General features: G+C 41.5%; 1 protein-coding gene across 9 annotated transcripts in view; it reads right to left on the reverse strand.

Moving 5' to 3' along the window:
- Window positions 1–611: 611 nt before the first annotated feature.
- The window catches only part of sdk2b (sidekick cell adhesion molecule 2b), a 274153-nt gene continuing 257591 nt past the window's right edge, over window positions 612–17173 (reverse strand). For 7 of the 9 annotated variants that reach the window (XM_058067734.1, XM_058067733.1, XM_058067739.1 and 4 more), the window contains 5 exons: window positions 15553–15693; window positions 12546–12684; window positions 8397–8526; window positions 1549–1605; window positions 612–1167 (listed from right to left, as the gene is read on the reverse strand). In XM_058067734.1, coding sequence (XP_057923717.1) covers window positions 754–1167; window positions 1549–1605; window positions 8397–8526; window positions 12546–12684; window positions 15553–15693 — 881 coding nt within the window. In that variant the 3' untranslated portion in view covers window positions 612–753. The remainder of the gene's footprint in view (window positions 1168–1548; window positions 1606–8396; window positions 8527–12545; window positions 12685–15552; window positions 15694–17173) is intronic. The other 2 variants (XM_058067737.1, XM_058067735.1) reach the window with 1 other exon arrangement.

Consider the following 17173-nt stretch of genomic DNA (forward strand, 5'->3'; position numbering starts at 1 on the left):
ATTTGTCCAGCTATGAAAATAGCTAAAACTGATACTATGCTACTGTTAGCGTGCTAGTAATGTTAACATATGCATGTTAACAGCTAGCATGATAACACAATGAACCATAAAGGCTAACTGTTCTGAATGAGTTGAGAATTTAGAATTTGGACTTTGGAAATATGGAAGTCGTTGTAGTAATATAAGTAGTAGTAGTTAATGGAAAATGTGTTTTATGGAAAAGTGCGAATTTAGATTTTTTTTCAATTTTTTTTGTTTGGATCATCCCCCGAATTGTAATCAGTTCTTCTGTATCCCATTTCTGACAATTCCTGAAAATGTCAACCAAATCCATTGAGAACTTTTCAACACAAACAAAGAGATAAACGCTGGTAAAAACATAAGCTCTGTAGCTTGGTTCACATGCAGATCACATGATGGAAATGGAGCCCCGTTTCTCAGGAGGCTTCATAGCCAGAATAGGTGTGTCCCAATACGTGCATCCTTAGCTGCCTCTTATTCTACCTTTATGTTCATCTTTGTGTTGTACATCATTGCAATGCACAGAAGAGACAAGGACGAGTGTTCATGTCTCAAATAAGGATTGTGCATGATGGGCAAAATTCCCAACAAATGCGCGTTTCCTTGAAGGTGGCACACGTGCACGCTAAAGTGAAATCCTCGTTGAAAACGGAAGCAAACAGAAACAAAAAAGAAGCACTGATCACATGATCAGCCAGAAATCTCCTCAGTCCTTCCTTGATTGACACAACCTCACACAAAGGAGGAGAAGCCAGCAATGGGGGCCCGCGAGCCGGGGGCCAGGCTGCTGGGCGGCCTATAGAGGCCGCCGTGCTGGCTGGTGGGGTTCTGTTGGGACGGGGTGGGAGTCCGGCTGCCTTTAGGCCTGAAAATGCTGCTTTGGCCTTGGGGCTGTCCCTGGGCCTGCTGCTGCTGGGGCTGGGGGCTGGGCGAGCTGAGCTGGGGCGGCAGAGGGGGCAGTGGCGGCGGGGCGAGGTGCTCCGGCTCACCCGTCTCGGACTCGGCGTAGCTGTAGGCCTGCGCCCGGGATATGCCCTTCTGTTGGCGGCGCCAGGAGTTGTAGTAGGTGGGATCGCTGATGTAGTGGTTGACGAAGGAGTGGGTCTTCTGGCGGTTGGGGTCCACCTCGTACTCGTTGTCGCTGCCCTGTGAGACAACACGACTTGTGTTTATTTATGCCTTTTGCACAGCGGTGAAGTGATGCCATGTGGGGAGCGGTTAGCGATGCTAAAGCTAAGGATGAGTGACGTGGACACATGCACACAGAGACAACACACCAGCTCACCAACACCCATGGAAGATGATCAAAGCATGGTCCATCGCGATGGATGAAGCATGCACCCCCCAAAAATAAACAAATCACAAACACGGCAATGTATCTTCCAACACGCCGAAGACCTGTGCCACCGTCTTTGTACCCACGCCAGGTCAGCTGGACCACATGAAAAAGCTAGCAACAAACACCGCTTTGGCTACAAAACATAAAAAAAAACAAGAAGAAGAAGCAGGCAGCCACAGGAACCTCACCAAATGCAGTGGAAGTGTATGCAGACCACCTGTTCCGTATGAAAACACCAGCGCCTCCTATGGGTGAACAGAACAGTGGGGTTGACATCACCATCACACAATCAGTCAGGCTTCAACTCCCCCCGTAGTAAACAGAGATTGTTTACACGACTAAATGTGTATTTTTTATTGGAATTAAATGCATTAGCAAGTGCTAGTCTTTTGGCTTTTTTTGATCCGCATACTGATTTTCGGCCTGAGCCCTTTATATTTCTAGACGCCATTCCTGACAAATACAGATGATGCTTACTAGTGGAGGTTCGAACCCGCTGCGTCCGCTCCAAAGTCCAGTACACTAACCATCATCTTCGAGACGCTCCCCTCTGGCAGGAGGCTGCGGTCCATCAGGACCAAAACCTCACGCCACAAGAACAGTTTCTTCCCGTCTGCTGTCAGCCTCATCAACAAGGCCCGGAACCCCCCCCCCCCCCCACTCTTCACACCCCACCTCTGCCTCATCCTGCCACTTTGACACTTTCACTATATGCGTTACATTAACGCCCAGTTTGGACTCTTAGGAAAAACAATCCGACTGCACTTCCGGAATAACAAACAAAAAACAGACTGTGTACATATATTTATACTGTATATTCTATATATTTTGTATTTTTCATTCGTTTTTAATAGATGTGTCTGCACCTACTTCACCAAAACAAATTCCTAGTATGTGTTTGATCATACCTGGCGATAAACCCTTTTCTGATTCTGATTACACCACGACAGGCTCTAGCAAGCGCTAGTCTCCGCAGCGTCTTTGAAACCTTTACAATAGTTGTTGCGACAACAGTAAAAGTACAGAGAAATGGCAGCCATTCCTCAGCACGTCAGGGTCGGGTCCATTGTCTTCATGTCAAGAAGCATTCCAAGTGTCAAGGTGGAACGCAAGAATGCTCAGCGTGAAAGGCTCGGGCAGACGGAGGCCACTCCAGGTTATCAGCCAAGTGTTATGTAAGCGTGGCAACCGGCTTCCTTCACCCTTCCAATCCAGATCTTCTAACATGTCCATAATATGTTCAAAATGTGTCTTTCTACTATAATCCTAGCTCCTACCCAGGCCCCAACCATATCTCCACACATAACCAAAATCACAAACCCTGACCAACCCCATCTCAAACCAAACCCCTAACCCCAAACCTTAACTCTACCCCAGGGGTCTCAAACTCAATTTACCTGGGAGCCACTGGAGCTAGGGTCTGGGCAAGGCTGGGCCGTATCAGGTTTTCCAAAAAACAAAACAAAACGCATTTATTAAAAACAGAAAAATATACAAACTTTTTCAGTGCTTTGGTTCCGATTTTCTACAAGAAAAGCTCTGATAAAACATTCCACTGTTCTCAAATATCTTAATTTTTATTTTTCTGCACAAAATAAGATGAAAAATAAATAAACAAATCAAGAATAAAGAAAATCAATCAATCAGTAATAAATAAATATAATAATAATGATAAAACGGCAAATAATAAAAACTTAAGAAACCGGTAGACAAATTATTTTTTTCAGATTAAAATGAACAAAGCATTATTAGAGCCCTGTAGACATGACAAAACACGACTATAGTCACATTTATACTCTTTTTATTTACAACATATTGCGCAACTGCAGGGTCTTGAGACACATGCTAACTCGCAAACTAGAGAGCTAGCGACCTAAACGGTAGCCTTCAAGTTATTTCCTTTAAACTTAAATAGCCAAAAACTTACCACTTCCACACGGATAGGGAGGATAACTATTAACAGTTATTTAACCTTTAACATGAACATTAATCAAACGTAATAATTTTTTCTGGGTACATGATACCATACAGCATCCATATCAAACTTGCGCGGGCCGCACTAACATTAAACTTTCATATCAAGGCGGGGGCCTCAAACTAGTGTCCTGCGGGCCACATTTGAGACGTTTGAGACCCCTGCTCTACCCCAAAACCTAACCCAGAAATCCTTACTCAACTATGAGTACTATCCTTACTCAAAACCCCTAACCAACTATGCCCTAACCTAACTCATCCAGAACCAAAACCCTAACCTTTACCTTTACCCCTAACCCCAACCACTTACCTAAACCATAACCCCAAACTCTAACCCACCTCATCCATAACCTTTACTCTACCCTAATCATTATCCCTTACCTAAACTCGAACCCATATGATCATAACCAAAACTCCAAGTCTAACTACAAACCCTAACTTTTAAGCGGGACTTACATCCTGTTATGTTGGGAAATGTGTTGGTGGTGGCCAGCACGAAGAACAAGTAGGGAGTTGCAAGTGTGTCGTACGTTTGCAGCAAGTGATTCGTGACACCCATGTGCACGCCTTCAAAAATTGGTAGCTTTTTGATGGTGAGTGTGGCATGACCCGTGCATGCTAGGTGTGGTCCGTGTAAAGCTGTAGTTTCACTCACCAGGGACGTGCACGTGTGGGCATGGTATGAGGCTCGTGCAGCCCACTCCCATAAAATTGCAAGATGGCCGTACTGGCTTCCTACACCACCTACAGCAGGGGTGCTCATTAAGTCGATCGCGAGCTACCGGTCGATCGCGGAGGTGGTACTGGTCGATCGCTGGTCGATCGCGGCGTGACATTAAAAAAATATCATCCCAGCATCAATGCCGTCACTTGATTGACATACAGGGCAGCCATTCAGATGACAACTGAATGTTGCCCTTCGGGCGACCAATCAAATCAAACAACGTCTCTAAGTGCAGCAGAACTTACGATGTCAGCCTATCATCCATCCCCGTTACTTGATTGACATACAGGACAACCAGTCAGATGACAACTGAATTTTGACCTTTAGGTCACCGCTCATGCGTAAACAACGATGCAAAGTGCTAAGCTAGTCGGCGAATTGCGTCAGATTTTAAGCCCTCGCTAAAGTTTATGGTCACTAAAATGAGTGAAGGAGCTGGACCAAGTAAAAAGGCAAAACCTGGACCAAGTAAAAAGGCAAAAAACATATCACTTCCATACGGATATGGAATATTATACGGATATTATGATACGGATATTATCCATGACTGCTAAACATTTGGAAGTGTGCTTGAGGCTGGCTATCAGCAGCTACTGTCCGGACTATGCATCCCTGGCTGGTTCAATTCAGTGCAAGTCATCAAAGTAAACTCAGGTAATTACAAAAAATGTTAATAGTTAATTATGTGTGTTTTGCAATATTGGCTCATTTGGTTATGTAAGGTACATCAACATACATTGTACGTACAAATAATCCTCAATACATTTGAAAATAAATAGATGTTTTGCATTTTTGTAGTGGGTAGATCATTTTGACTCGCTCATTTTAAAAGCTCGCATGCTGAAAAAGTGTGAGCACCCCTGACCTACAGCTATCGTGACGAGGAGGAAAAAAGGCCTACTGTGGCCGGGCCAGGTGAATTAATGTCGGATACGTTATGCTACCGTGCGTCAATGGAGGTCGGGAGAACCAGATTGTACGACTGGAAGAGTACGCCGCCCGCCATTTGTACACACTTGTGACACACTCACTTCTTCTCCAATGTTTTCCTGCGTTCTTTCTACCGAGTTACATGCCGGGATGTAACCCCCCCCTTAAAAGCTTAACCTAACCCAGCCTGGACCTTACTTTACCTTCACCACATTCATCCAGCTCACTGCATTGTCCAGGCCTTCAATCCATGGCAACTGGACTGTTCAGGACCCCTTAGCTAAAACCTAAAGAGGTCCATCATAACCAACACTTGAACCCCAAACTCTAACCCAACCCATCCATCCGTCATCCCAACATGACACCTAAACAGAACCAAAACAAACAAAGGTTGAGGCAAATAAAGAGCCCACCTAGAATGAGATGTACGTCATGTTTAGGAAACATATGTTGTCTTGTTTCAGATGTCCTCCAAGCAACTCCTCCCCCACCCCATCCCATCCCATCCCATCCCATCCCAGCCCAGTAGGTCAGTCCTTTGTCTCGCACTTATGGATTATTGCAGCGACCATGCAGGGTTGTTTTGTTAGAAAGTGGGGGTCGTGGCACTCAGAGAAGACAACACAGTTGGGTGGGGGGCGGGGGGTGCTCGCCAGCAAAGAGCAGAGCAGTACATTTGGGATGAAAACATCAGCAGACTTTGAATGTGGAGTGGAATGAAACACTAGGCAATGTTTTGTTGGGATGGATTATTCAAGGCAGGAAGAACGCGCTTGGACTTGTCTTTATCCGGGCTGCACAAACACATTGCAGACCTAATTCCCACTTGGGTCTGGGCCAAGGACGCCGAAAGAAAACTTAAGACGGTGAAGACAAGACAGAAAGCGAATCTTCTGCATGATCTACTGTGTGTGTCACTCAAAGGTCAGGGGTCGCTTGTGCTCGGCAAAGAAGAAAGCTCATGTCTAAAAAAGGTAAAAATGTGATGTCTGAGTCAGCTTGCCGAGCGTCTGAGACGTCTCCCTGCTGGCTGAGGCGTCGCGGGGACTTAAGAGGACACAGAGAGAAAGAAGCTCAAGAAAGACATTCTTGGACTTAGTATCCTGGACAATTGGGAGCCTGTTGGAGGCCCTGCGGCGTCAGGGACGTCGGATGAGCTATGGAGCAGCTAACACGGCTACTTTGGCGTGACCAGAGATTCGGGAATGTTGACAGATGCTCAGAGATCATTTGGGAAGTACCCCGTGTCAAAGAACACCCCCAAGCAATGGGAATTGTGGATTGCCCCCCAACCCACCTTCCACCTGAACCCTTGTCCCTTAGCGGCCATGAAAAGCAGGCTGGGAAGCCACAGCCAGGGGGGTGGCATGCACAAGAACAGGAAGGTCAGCACAGGTACAGTATGAGCATGGAAGACATCTGGGAATGTTCCCCAACAAGACGGGATGGGACAACGGGACACATGGCTGATTAATGGCAGTAGAAAGATGTGTGGGAGGGGCCTGTGGGAGGGGCACTCTGGATCAGCAGAGGGAAAAGGCCACAAAGGCTACTAGGTCCACTGTTTCTGTAAACCACTAAGCATGTTAAACATGTAAACAACTGCTGGGTGGGCATCCATCCTGGGGAGGGGGGGGGGGGGGGGGGGTCACAGACAGCGAGGCAAAATAAATGATCTTTCTCATCTTTTTCATATTTCTCCTGACTTGATGCATTATTTCTATCATCTTCCTCATTTCCTAGACTATATGCAGCCATAAACTCCTCCAAAATGCACTTATGTCTATTCATGTTTCAAACAGATACATTTGCTTGGTTCCCATAAATGTACACAAACTATAAAGAAACAAATCAAAATCATATATATATTATAAATATCACTTTAACGTGTAACAGAGAACCACAAATACAAATAAAACCAACTTAACTAAAAAACATTCATTCATTCATTCATTTTCTACCGCTTTTTCCTCACCAGGGTCGCGGGGGGTGCTGGAGCCTATGAGCTGTCTTCGGGCGTAAGGCGGGGTACACCCTGGACTGGTCGCCAGCCAATCACAGGGCACATATAGACAAACAACCATTCACACTCACATTCATACCTATGGACAATTTGGAGTGGCCAATTAACCTAGCATGTTTTTGGAATACCCGGAGAAAACCCACGCATGCAGAACATGCAAACTCCACACAGAGATGCCCGAGGGTGGGATTGAACCCTGGTCTCCTAGCTATGAGGTCTGCGCGCTAACCCCTAGACCACCGTGCCGCCCTACTAAAAAACATATAGTAATAAATCAACATAAAAGATGTAAAAAAAAAGTGTTCCAAAATAATCCAAATCAATCAAATAAACAGTAGTCGATAATAATAATGTGTAGAAAATTCAATAAAAATGTTATAAATATTAGTACAGCAAACTAAATGGCAAATACGTGTCAAAAAACACAATTGAAATCATGCAAATAAAAACGATTTAAGTGATAAAATGACTAAACTTCATATTCCACAGCGTTTTCTCACCAGGTTCCCCATCCATCCATCCATCCATCCATCCATCCATCCATCCTCTACCTCTTATCCTTACACGGGTGTGCTGGAGCCTATCCCAGCTGTATTCAGGTGAGAGGCGGGGTAGAATGGAGTGAACATGCAAACTCCGCACAGAGATGCCCGAGGGTGGAATCCATCTCAGGTCTCCTAGCTTTGTGGCCTGTGGGCTAACCACTCTTCCACTGTGCAGCGTCCCTCATCCAATAAAAGATCAAATTGGAAACACGGGTGTAAAAATAATTTTAGCGTAGGACATGGTTATTCATCCATGTGTGCTGCGATTTAGAATATATGACCTCTCTTCAATGCTATGGTAATTTATTGACGGTCCCTTGTATTAACAACCAGCGGTGAAAGCAGCACTTCCTGTGAGCTCCTCACGCCACGACACAGCCGTTCGGAGACAGTGAGGGGGAACTAGCGCTGTAGCTAGGAGGTAAAAGTAAAATAAAAAAGAATGAAAATAAATTATAATCTAAAATGACAAATAAAAGTGTAAAAAAAAGTCAAAATGTGAATGGCTCGAATAACGACGTGAAGCAGATGACAATATAGACCCCAGCAGGCGACCTTGGCTACCGTCATGGGTTCCTACAAAGCCCGCGTGGCTTGCTGAGTGCGTGTTCGTGTGGTGTTTTTTTTGGGGGGGGTGGCGGGGTCTCTGCATGAAGGTGCTGCTGAAGGACGCCACGAAACACGGCGGATGCAATGTGGACTTGGTGCATGTGATGTAAGAGATTTGTATCGATGTCAGTACATAAGACACACAGGAGGATGAGGAGTGTGGGTATACTGGATACTACTATATACTGGATACTACTATATACTGGATACTACATGCTGTATATACCGCACCTGCGAGTCAGAGATCTCAGAGGGTTTCTCGGTCAGGCTGCTGCTCTCCACTGGGATCAAGTCATTGTACTTGGTGCTCACATCCTCGTCAGAGTAGTTGAGGCTGCCGGGACTGGGCCTGGGTGGAGACCTGCAAGGCGAGAAAAGCGTTCATGTTTGATGGTGACCTGGAAGACCACGTCCAGTGAAAGTCCAAAAAAGTAAGTAATTGTGATTTTTTTTCTTGGAAAATAGCCATGTTTTTCTCCTCCCCCCCCAAAGTTGGTAACGTTTCATAAATGGGTGCTCATGCATGGTGGAAAGCCCACCACAGATAGATTTTGCACTTGCTTTGGTGGTCCTTGAATGCACCATAGTTATGGTTGGTTCAGGCAGATAGCTAACGCTTGCCCCCCATCCCATCATCTTAGGTCAGGGGTCTCAAACACATGGCCCGCGGGCCAAATGTGGCCCACAGGACACTAGTTTGAGGCCCCGCCTTGATATGAAAGTTTAATGTTAGTGCGGTCCGCGCAAGTTTGATATGGATGCTGTATGGTATCATGTACCCAGAAAAAATTATTACGTTTGATTAATGTTCATGTTAAAGGTTAAATAACTGTTAATAGTTATCCTCCCTATCCGTGTGGAAGTGGTAAGTATTTGGCTATTTAAGTTTAAAGGAAATAACTTGAAGGCTACCGTTTAGGTCGCTAGCTCTCTAGTTTGCGAGTTAGCATGTGTCTCAAGACCCTGCAGTTGCGCAATATGTTGTAAATTAAAAAAGTCGTGTTTTGTCATGTCTACAGGGCTCTAATAATACTTTGTTAATTTTAATCTGAAAAAAATAATTTGTCTACCCACCAACTATATGTGGTTTCTTAAGTTTTTATTATTTGCCGTTTTATTATTATTATTATATTTATTTATTTATTACTGATTGATTGATTTTCTTTATTTTTGATTTGTTTATTTATTTTTCATCTTATTTGGTGTAGAAAAATAAAAAGTAAGATATTTGAGAACAGTGGAATGTTTTATCAGAGCTTTTCTTGTAGAAAATTGGAACCAAAGCGATGTTTTTTAAATTTTTTTGTTTTTAATAAGTGCGTTTTTTTTGTTATTTTTTTGTAAAACCTGATGCCGCCCAGTCTCACCCAGACCCGAGCTCCAGTGGCCCCCAAGTAAATTGAGTTTGAGGCCCCTGTCTTAGGTTATCATGGAGGATGTCTTTCTGTACGCCGCTAGTGGCCAGCATGTCACCAGCGACACCGATATGGGCAGCAGCCCCCCCCCCACCCCCGCCCCTCCATTGTTTTAAGAACAACACCACTTTTCATCATCAAACCCCTCCCACATTTCCCAACCACTCAAACCCACCCAGCGTCAAAATGACATCCCACATCTTACTGTCACTGTGTGACGCTAAGAATGAACGGACAGTCCATTTGGCGCCACCTACTGCTGGAAAATCACTTCACATTTTAATAGACTCCCTACCCCATGGTTGCTGGTTCAATCCTGGGTGGGTGAACATCTTCAGCATTCACACGTAACTTCTACTCAAAGTGCCTCAACAAAATAGCCACTAAAGACAGCACGTAATGGTCAACTGGAATAACACGGCCGCTGATATCATTCCATAGCTCATGTTTACGCCGATATCAGCTGATAGGGGAAATCTACTGGGGAGCCACTGTGGTCACATGACTAAAGAGTGTGGTTTGAAGAGGGATGGATTCCATAGCTTTGCCTACAAGCGAGCGAAAGGCTAAATAAACCTCAGACTCCACCGCAGCTTTCCTAACGTTGGTCCATTCCAAAAGGCTGCACTCCGTCATGGGGGCAAACCCGTTTCAATAAATAATACAAATCATAAGTCATTTTACATGAATAAAGGAAATATATTCCAAGAAGAACGCTGTCACCTAACGAGAAAAAGGTTGTCGTATCGTGAGGAAGAATAACATTTTAGGAGCAGAACGTTAGGCTGTGGAAAAACCTGCAATGTTATGAGATCGGTGATAAAGTCTTAATTAAGAGGAGAAAATAATATAATAAAAAAAACGAATAAAATAAAATAAAAAGAATAAAAACATTTGAAAAAAAAACATGAAAAATAAAAAACATTTCCAAACATTACTGAAATGATGTCTAATCACAAGAAGAGCACTCACTCTTGCTGTCACTGAAACCACTGTTTTTGGAGAAGATGCCTCACTTTTTTTTATTTTTTATTTTTACCATAGCCATTTAACTAGTTGTACTCTACATTATAATTAGGGCTGTCAATCGATTAAAATATTTGATCACGATTAATCCAATTTTTTGCCATTTAACCGCAGATAGAAATAAGTTTTTATCTATAATAAGTCAGGGAAATCTCTTTGTGGTAAACGATTTGATGTCCAACTACAAGGATAATTACATCCGATTTTATGTAAAAGGATATCAATTTGGGAACTATGGGCCATTATTTAAAACAATACAGTCAGCAAGCATATTTTTGTATTACTATTTTTCTTTATTATTATTATTTATTATTATTATTATATTAGCTCTTAAACCCACCCACAAACGTTCAGCAAATACAAAATGTGAGCGAGTGAGACCTCTCACACTAACATGTCTTTATTTATTTGTGTCAGCTCCAAATAAGATTTGTTTATTTATGATACTGGTTTTAAATTCTAAATGTTTGTGAGAAAAAAAAGCATATTTAGGAACATTCAGAAATGATTATTATGAAAGATTTGCCTCAATGCACCTTTCCTTTATGAAATGTACAAATGAAAATACCTAAAACATAGGGCAAGAGTCATAAAACATTTCATCCAAATTGCAAACCTAATGTCATTTCATTTCTCTTTTAAAACACATAGAAATTCATCATTATATTAAAGTAAATATAATTTTATTACAATACTCTATTTCCATGTTGTTTAATGCGATTTGTCCTACTTTTTCGACGGTCATTGAACACACCGACGCACCATTCTCCGATACCCAGAGAGATGTATGGATGTATTTGGATGTACGTATTTCCCCTTTTTCTTTCACCTCGTACTTGCTCCCGAATGCTGATATTATGTGGGAATGCATAAAGGTAAGATTTGATGACTTTGAGTGCTAATGTGCATCATAGTGGTAGTTCCATGCTAAATGGCTAATGCTAGCACAGCCCGTCAATAGCAGCCGGAACTCCAATTTTAGCTGGCAGTTCAATGCCAAAATCATCAGATGTAAAAATGTGAAAAGCACTGGTTAGTTGGGCCACTCTTATGCCAAGGTAGCACTGTATATGACAATAAAAACAATACCTGCACTGCTCCAGTCTCTACCAGGCCATGTAATCCGTGATAAGTCAAACACAGCGACAGTAGATACAGATAACTTTGTTCTTGCTACAAGAGCCATCTACCAGGGCTTTGAAGCTAACTTTACCAATCTAAATACTCTTTTCTCCATTTCCCATCAATATTTGTTCCAGCTTGTGGCTACAGAGTTACCGTGCTTCAACCAAACTACGGTGGGGGCTGAGGATCAAATAAGAGGAGCGCACGTTAATCATGCGTCAAAAAATTACCACCGTTAAAGGAAACTTCCGTTACCGTGTCATTAACGTTAACTTTGACAGCCCTAGTAAAACCGTGTGCATCCTGTCAGTGGCTGTGGTAGAATCAAAGTCATGAGACTTATTTTGCCCTGAACAGGAAGTGGCAGCGTATTGTTGCTGCAGTGGTTTTGCCACAGAATGGACTTTATGCCGACTCAAGCGCTAAGCAGAGCGCAGGGATGTTTTATTTTGCGGGATGCGGCTAGCAGGAAGTCAGGAGAGATGCTGCCCGATGGTCCCGACCGAGCGGCCGCCACATAAGGTTGAAGTCAAACGGAACTTCCTGTGGGTTCATGGTAGAAAATCAGCCCTAAACGCCAGTGGCTGTCTGTCAGCGCTTGGAATTAGGCGGACTAGGGTGGGATTAGCCGAGCGTTTGAACGCTGATCCTGAGGATCAGGCGGCAGAATCCAGTCTTTGCTTTTGAGAGAGCACGGATCAAGACGCCGCATTAATCTATAATCACCAAGATTTCCATCCCTCCTCCTCCTGACATGCTGGCACACATCTGTGAGCGTTGTTACATGTGGGGAACGCGGCCCTGGATGACCGACCTGGTGTAGATGCCATTCTTCCTGCAGAAGGAGTTCTTGACGGACAGTCGGCGGTTGTTGAGCTCCAGGGCGGGGAAGCGGCCCTCGTCCAGGCTGACCATGTCTCCGTGGGTGAGGGCGTTGCAGTTGGTGCTGTTGCCTGCACACACACACACACACACACACACACACACACTGTGTCACCACACGGGACCCAGCCCTCACCACGGTGAAGAGTAAAAGTCCTAACATAACAAAATAACATCGTCACATTGGGAGAAAATATCTTAGTAAAAAGTTGTCATTTTTGGAAAATGACTTTGTATGACATTGTGGAAAAATGATAAAGATAGGAGGCTAAAGTTGAAATATTATAGGAATAAAGACACAATTACAAGAATAACATTAACAAGAACAACGAAAAATTAAAATAGAAACAAAAAAGCAGAAGTGGGAAACATTTAATGACTAAAGTTAAGTCAACATTTAATGACTGACTAAAGCCAAGTCATTAAATGTTGACTTGGCTTTATAGCCATGTCAACATGTAAAGACTAAAGTTAAATCAACATTTAATGACTAAAGCGAAGTCAACATTTAATAACTGACTAAAGCCAAGTCAACATTTAATGACTAAAGCCATGTCAACATTTAAAGACTAAAGCCAAGTCAACATTTAATGACTAAAGCCAAGTCAACATTTAATGACTAAAGTCAAGTCAACATTTAATGACTAAAGCCAAATCAACATTTAATGACTATTCAAGTCAACATTTAAAGACTAAAGCCATGTCAACATTTAACGACCAAAGTCAATTCAACATTTAATGACTGACTAAAGCAAAGTCAACATGTAATGACTAAAGTCAGATCAACATTTAATGACTAAAGCCAAGTCAACATTTAAAGACTAAAGCCAATTCAACATTTATTGAGTAAAGTCATGTCAACATTTAAAGACTAAAGCCAAGTCAACATTTAATGACTACAATCTAGTCAACATTTAATGACTACAATCTAGTCAACATTTAATGACTACAATCTAGTCAACATTTAATGACTAAAGCCAGGTCAACATTTAGTGACTAAAGCCAAGTCAACATTTAACAACTAAAGTCAATTCAACATTTAATGACTGACTAAAGCCAAGTCAACATTTAATGACTAAAGTCAGATCAACATTTAATGACTAAAGCCAAGTCAACATTTATTGAGTAAAGTCATGTCAACATTTAAAGACTAAAGCCAAGTCAACATTTAATGACTACAATCTAGTCAACATTTAATGACTGAAGCCAACTCAACATTTAAAGGCTAAAGCTAAGTCAACATTTAATGACTGACTAAAGTCAAAACAACATTTAATGACTAAAGCCAAGTCAACATTTAATGACTAAAGTCAACATTTAATGACTAAAGCCAGGTCAACATTTAGTGACTAAAGCCAAGTCAACATTTAACAACTAAAGTCAATTCAACATTTAATGACTGACTAAAGCCAAGTCAACATTTAATGACTAAAGTCAGATCAACATTTAATGACTAAAGCCAAGTCAACATTTATTGAGTAAAGTCATGTCAACATTTAAAGACTAAAGCCAAGTCAACATTTAATGACTACAATCTAGTCAACATTTAATGACTGAAGCCAACTCAACATTTAAAGGCTAAAGCTAAGTCAACATTTAATGCCTGACTAAAGTCAAAACAACATTTAATGACTAAAGCCAAGTCAACATTTAATGACTAAAGTCAACATTTAATGACTAAAGCCAGGTCAACATTTAGTGACTAAAGCCAAGTCAACATTTAACGACTAAAGTCAATTCAACATTTAATGACTGACTAAAGCCAAGTCAACATTTAATGACTAAAGCCAAGTCAAGTCAAGTTGTACTCTAAAGAGAAAAAGGCACCATCGTGATATGATCATAATATTAGCATATTTTAACAGCATGCAACTTGCAACATTAAACAATAACACAAGAAGATATTCTTTCATTTTACAGCACTAACAACAGCAACAATAATAATTATTATTATTTTAAGAATTCTTTTAACCTTTTTTTCTTATAACATTTTTACAAGCCAATAAAATACATAAAAAATTTGAAATGTCATTTACATTTTTTTTATTTTTGTTTATTTTGTTCATACAACAATGATAATAACAATAATAATTACACTCTTTTTAATAAGTTATAATTAAACAATAAACATATGCAATAAATAATAACAACAATAATAATAATATCAATAACAATATCAATAACATAACACATGTTTACAGGCCAATAAAAATACAGAAAACTATATAAGATGTGAAAGATATGTCACTCTTAATTTATCTAAAATTAATTTATATTTATATTTATTTCTTTGAAAAGATACAGTATATTGTACTTTTCCAATAATAATCATAACCTTATGTGATTTCACAAGTCAATACAAATATAAAATGCTAATATCTTCATCTTTGTTTGTATTTCAGATACACGTTACACGTTACTTTTCATTTACCGGGGGTGGGGGGTGCAGCCATGAATGGACAATGAGCATCATGTAGGGGCGGGGGGGTGGGGGTGTTTGACAGTGGCTGGTGGTGCTGGGGGTTACAAACATTCTCAGTTCCACGCTTTACCACGACGGTGTCGTGCCGTGGGGTGGGAGGTGTGGGGGGTTTACGTGAGGTCAGCTACTGGTTGTACAAACACACAGAACACATTCCTAAAGACCAACAGCGAGGCCTCGAGCGTAAGGAGAAAGAACCCTCTTATTTCTTCGGCCTGTCAGTCACGATGATGGGGGTATGCACCCACCCCGCCCCTGCCGCCCTCCCCTCGCTAAACAGGCGCCCCAAGAAGTGCTGAGCCCAGTGAAACGCTCACCCATGAACAGACAAGCCCCGACCCGGCGTGGCGGCGTGGGGGCCATCTGTTTTGGGAAAGCAACCAGCGTGGGATTCACGAGGAGGACGTCACACCCGTAGTCTCCCTTCCTGACCCAAAAAACCAAAGTACCGCCTCACCTGATTCCGACTTCTTGGCGTATTTCTTGCTTTGGCCACGGATGATGAGGATGAAGACCAGCAGCAGGATGAAGATGAGCCCCACCAGGGCCACCACCACCAGGAACCACCACTCCTCGTAGAAGGGGGACACTTTCTGAGCTGCGGGGGGCAAAACAACAAAGACACAGTGAATGCACAGTCACTAACCACCACTATGTATCCCAGGAGGTAACACCGTACACGTGCCAACCCCCTAACTTGCTTTCCAAATCTTTATCAATAATAAAACATCATAATAATTGAACAATAACAAACACATCTACAATAAAACATACTGTATGTAACCATATATTGTATCTACTTATAAGTCCAAGTAATAAGTAATAACTAGAATATATATGCTTTTTAACATGATTAGAGCCCTCTAGACATGACCTAACACCCCTACAGGCACCCGTACACTCATATAATCCAATATAGTAGACATAATAACACAAAATAAGCTAAATAAGACAGAGACATCCTCTTAACCACCTTAAAAATATACTTTTTAACATGATTAGAGCCCTCTAGACATGGCATAACACCCCTACAGCCACCCTTACACTCATATAATCCAATATAGTAGACATAATAACACAAAATAAGCTAAAAAGACAGAAAGATTCTCTTAACCACCTTATAAATATACTTTTTAACACGATTAGAGCCCTCTAGACATGAGATAACACCCCTACAGCCACCCTTACACTCATATAATCCAATATAGTAGATATAATAACACAAAATAAGCTAAATAAGACAGAGAAATCCTCTTAACCACCTTCTAAATATACTTTTTAACATGATTAGAGCCCTCTAGAGTTGGCATAACACCCCTACAGCCACCCTTACACTCATATAATCCAATATAGTAGACATAATAACACAAAATAAGCTAAATAAGACAGAGAAATCCTCTTAACCACCTTCTAAATATACTTTTTAACATGATTAGAGCCCTCTAGAGTTGGCATAACACCCCTACAGCCACCCTTACACTCATATAATCCAATATAGTAGACATAATAACACAAAATAAGCTAAAAAGACAGAAAAATCCTCTTAACCACCTTATAAATATACTTTTTAACACAATTAGAGCCCTCTAGACATGAGATAACACCCCTACAGCCACCCTTACACTCATATAATCCAATATAGTAGACATAATAACACAAAATAAGCTAAATAAGACAGAGACATCCTCTTAACCACCTTCTAAATATACTTTTTAACATGATTAGAGCCCTCTAGACATGGCATAACACCCCTACAGCCACCCTTACACTCATATAATCCAATATAGTAGATATAATAACACAAAATAAGCTAAATAAGACAGAGACATCCTCTTAACCACCTTCTAAATATACTTTTTAACATGATTAGAGCCCTCTAGACATGGCATAACACCCCTACAGCCACCCTTACACTCATATAATCCAATATAGTAGACATAATAACACAAAATAAGCTAAAAAGACAGAAAGATTCTCTTAACCACCTTATAAATATACTTTTTAACACGATTAGAGCCCTCTAGACATGAGATAACACCCCTACAGCCACCCTTACACTCATATAATCCAATATAGTA

The sequence above is a fragment of the Doryrhamphus excisus genome, chromosome 3, assembly GCF_030265055.1.
Source record: "Doryrhamphus excisus isolate RoL2022-K1 chromosome 3, RoL_Dexc_1.0, whole genome shotgun sequence".
NCBI classification, from domain to species: Eukaryota; Metazoa; Chordata; class Actinopteri; order Syngnathiformes; family Syngnathidae; genus Doryrhamphus; species Doryrhamphus excisus.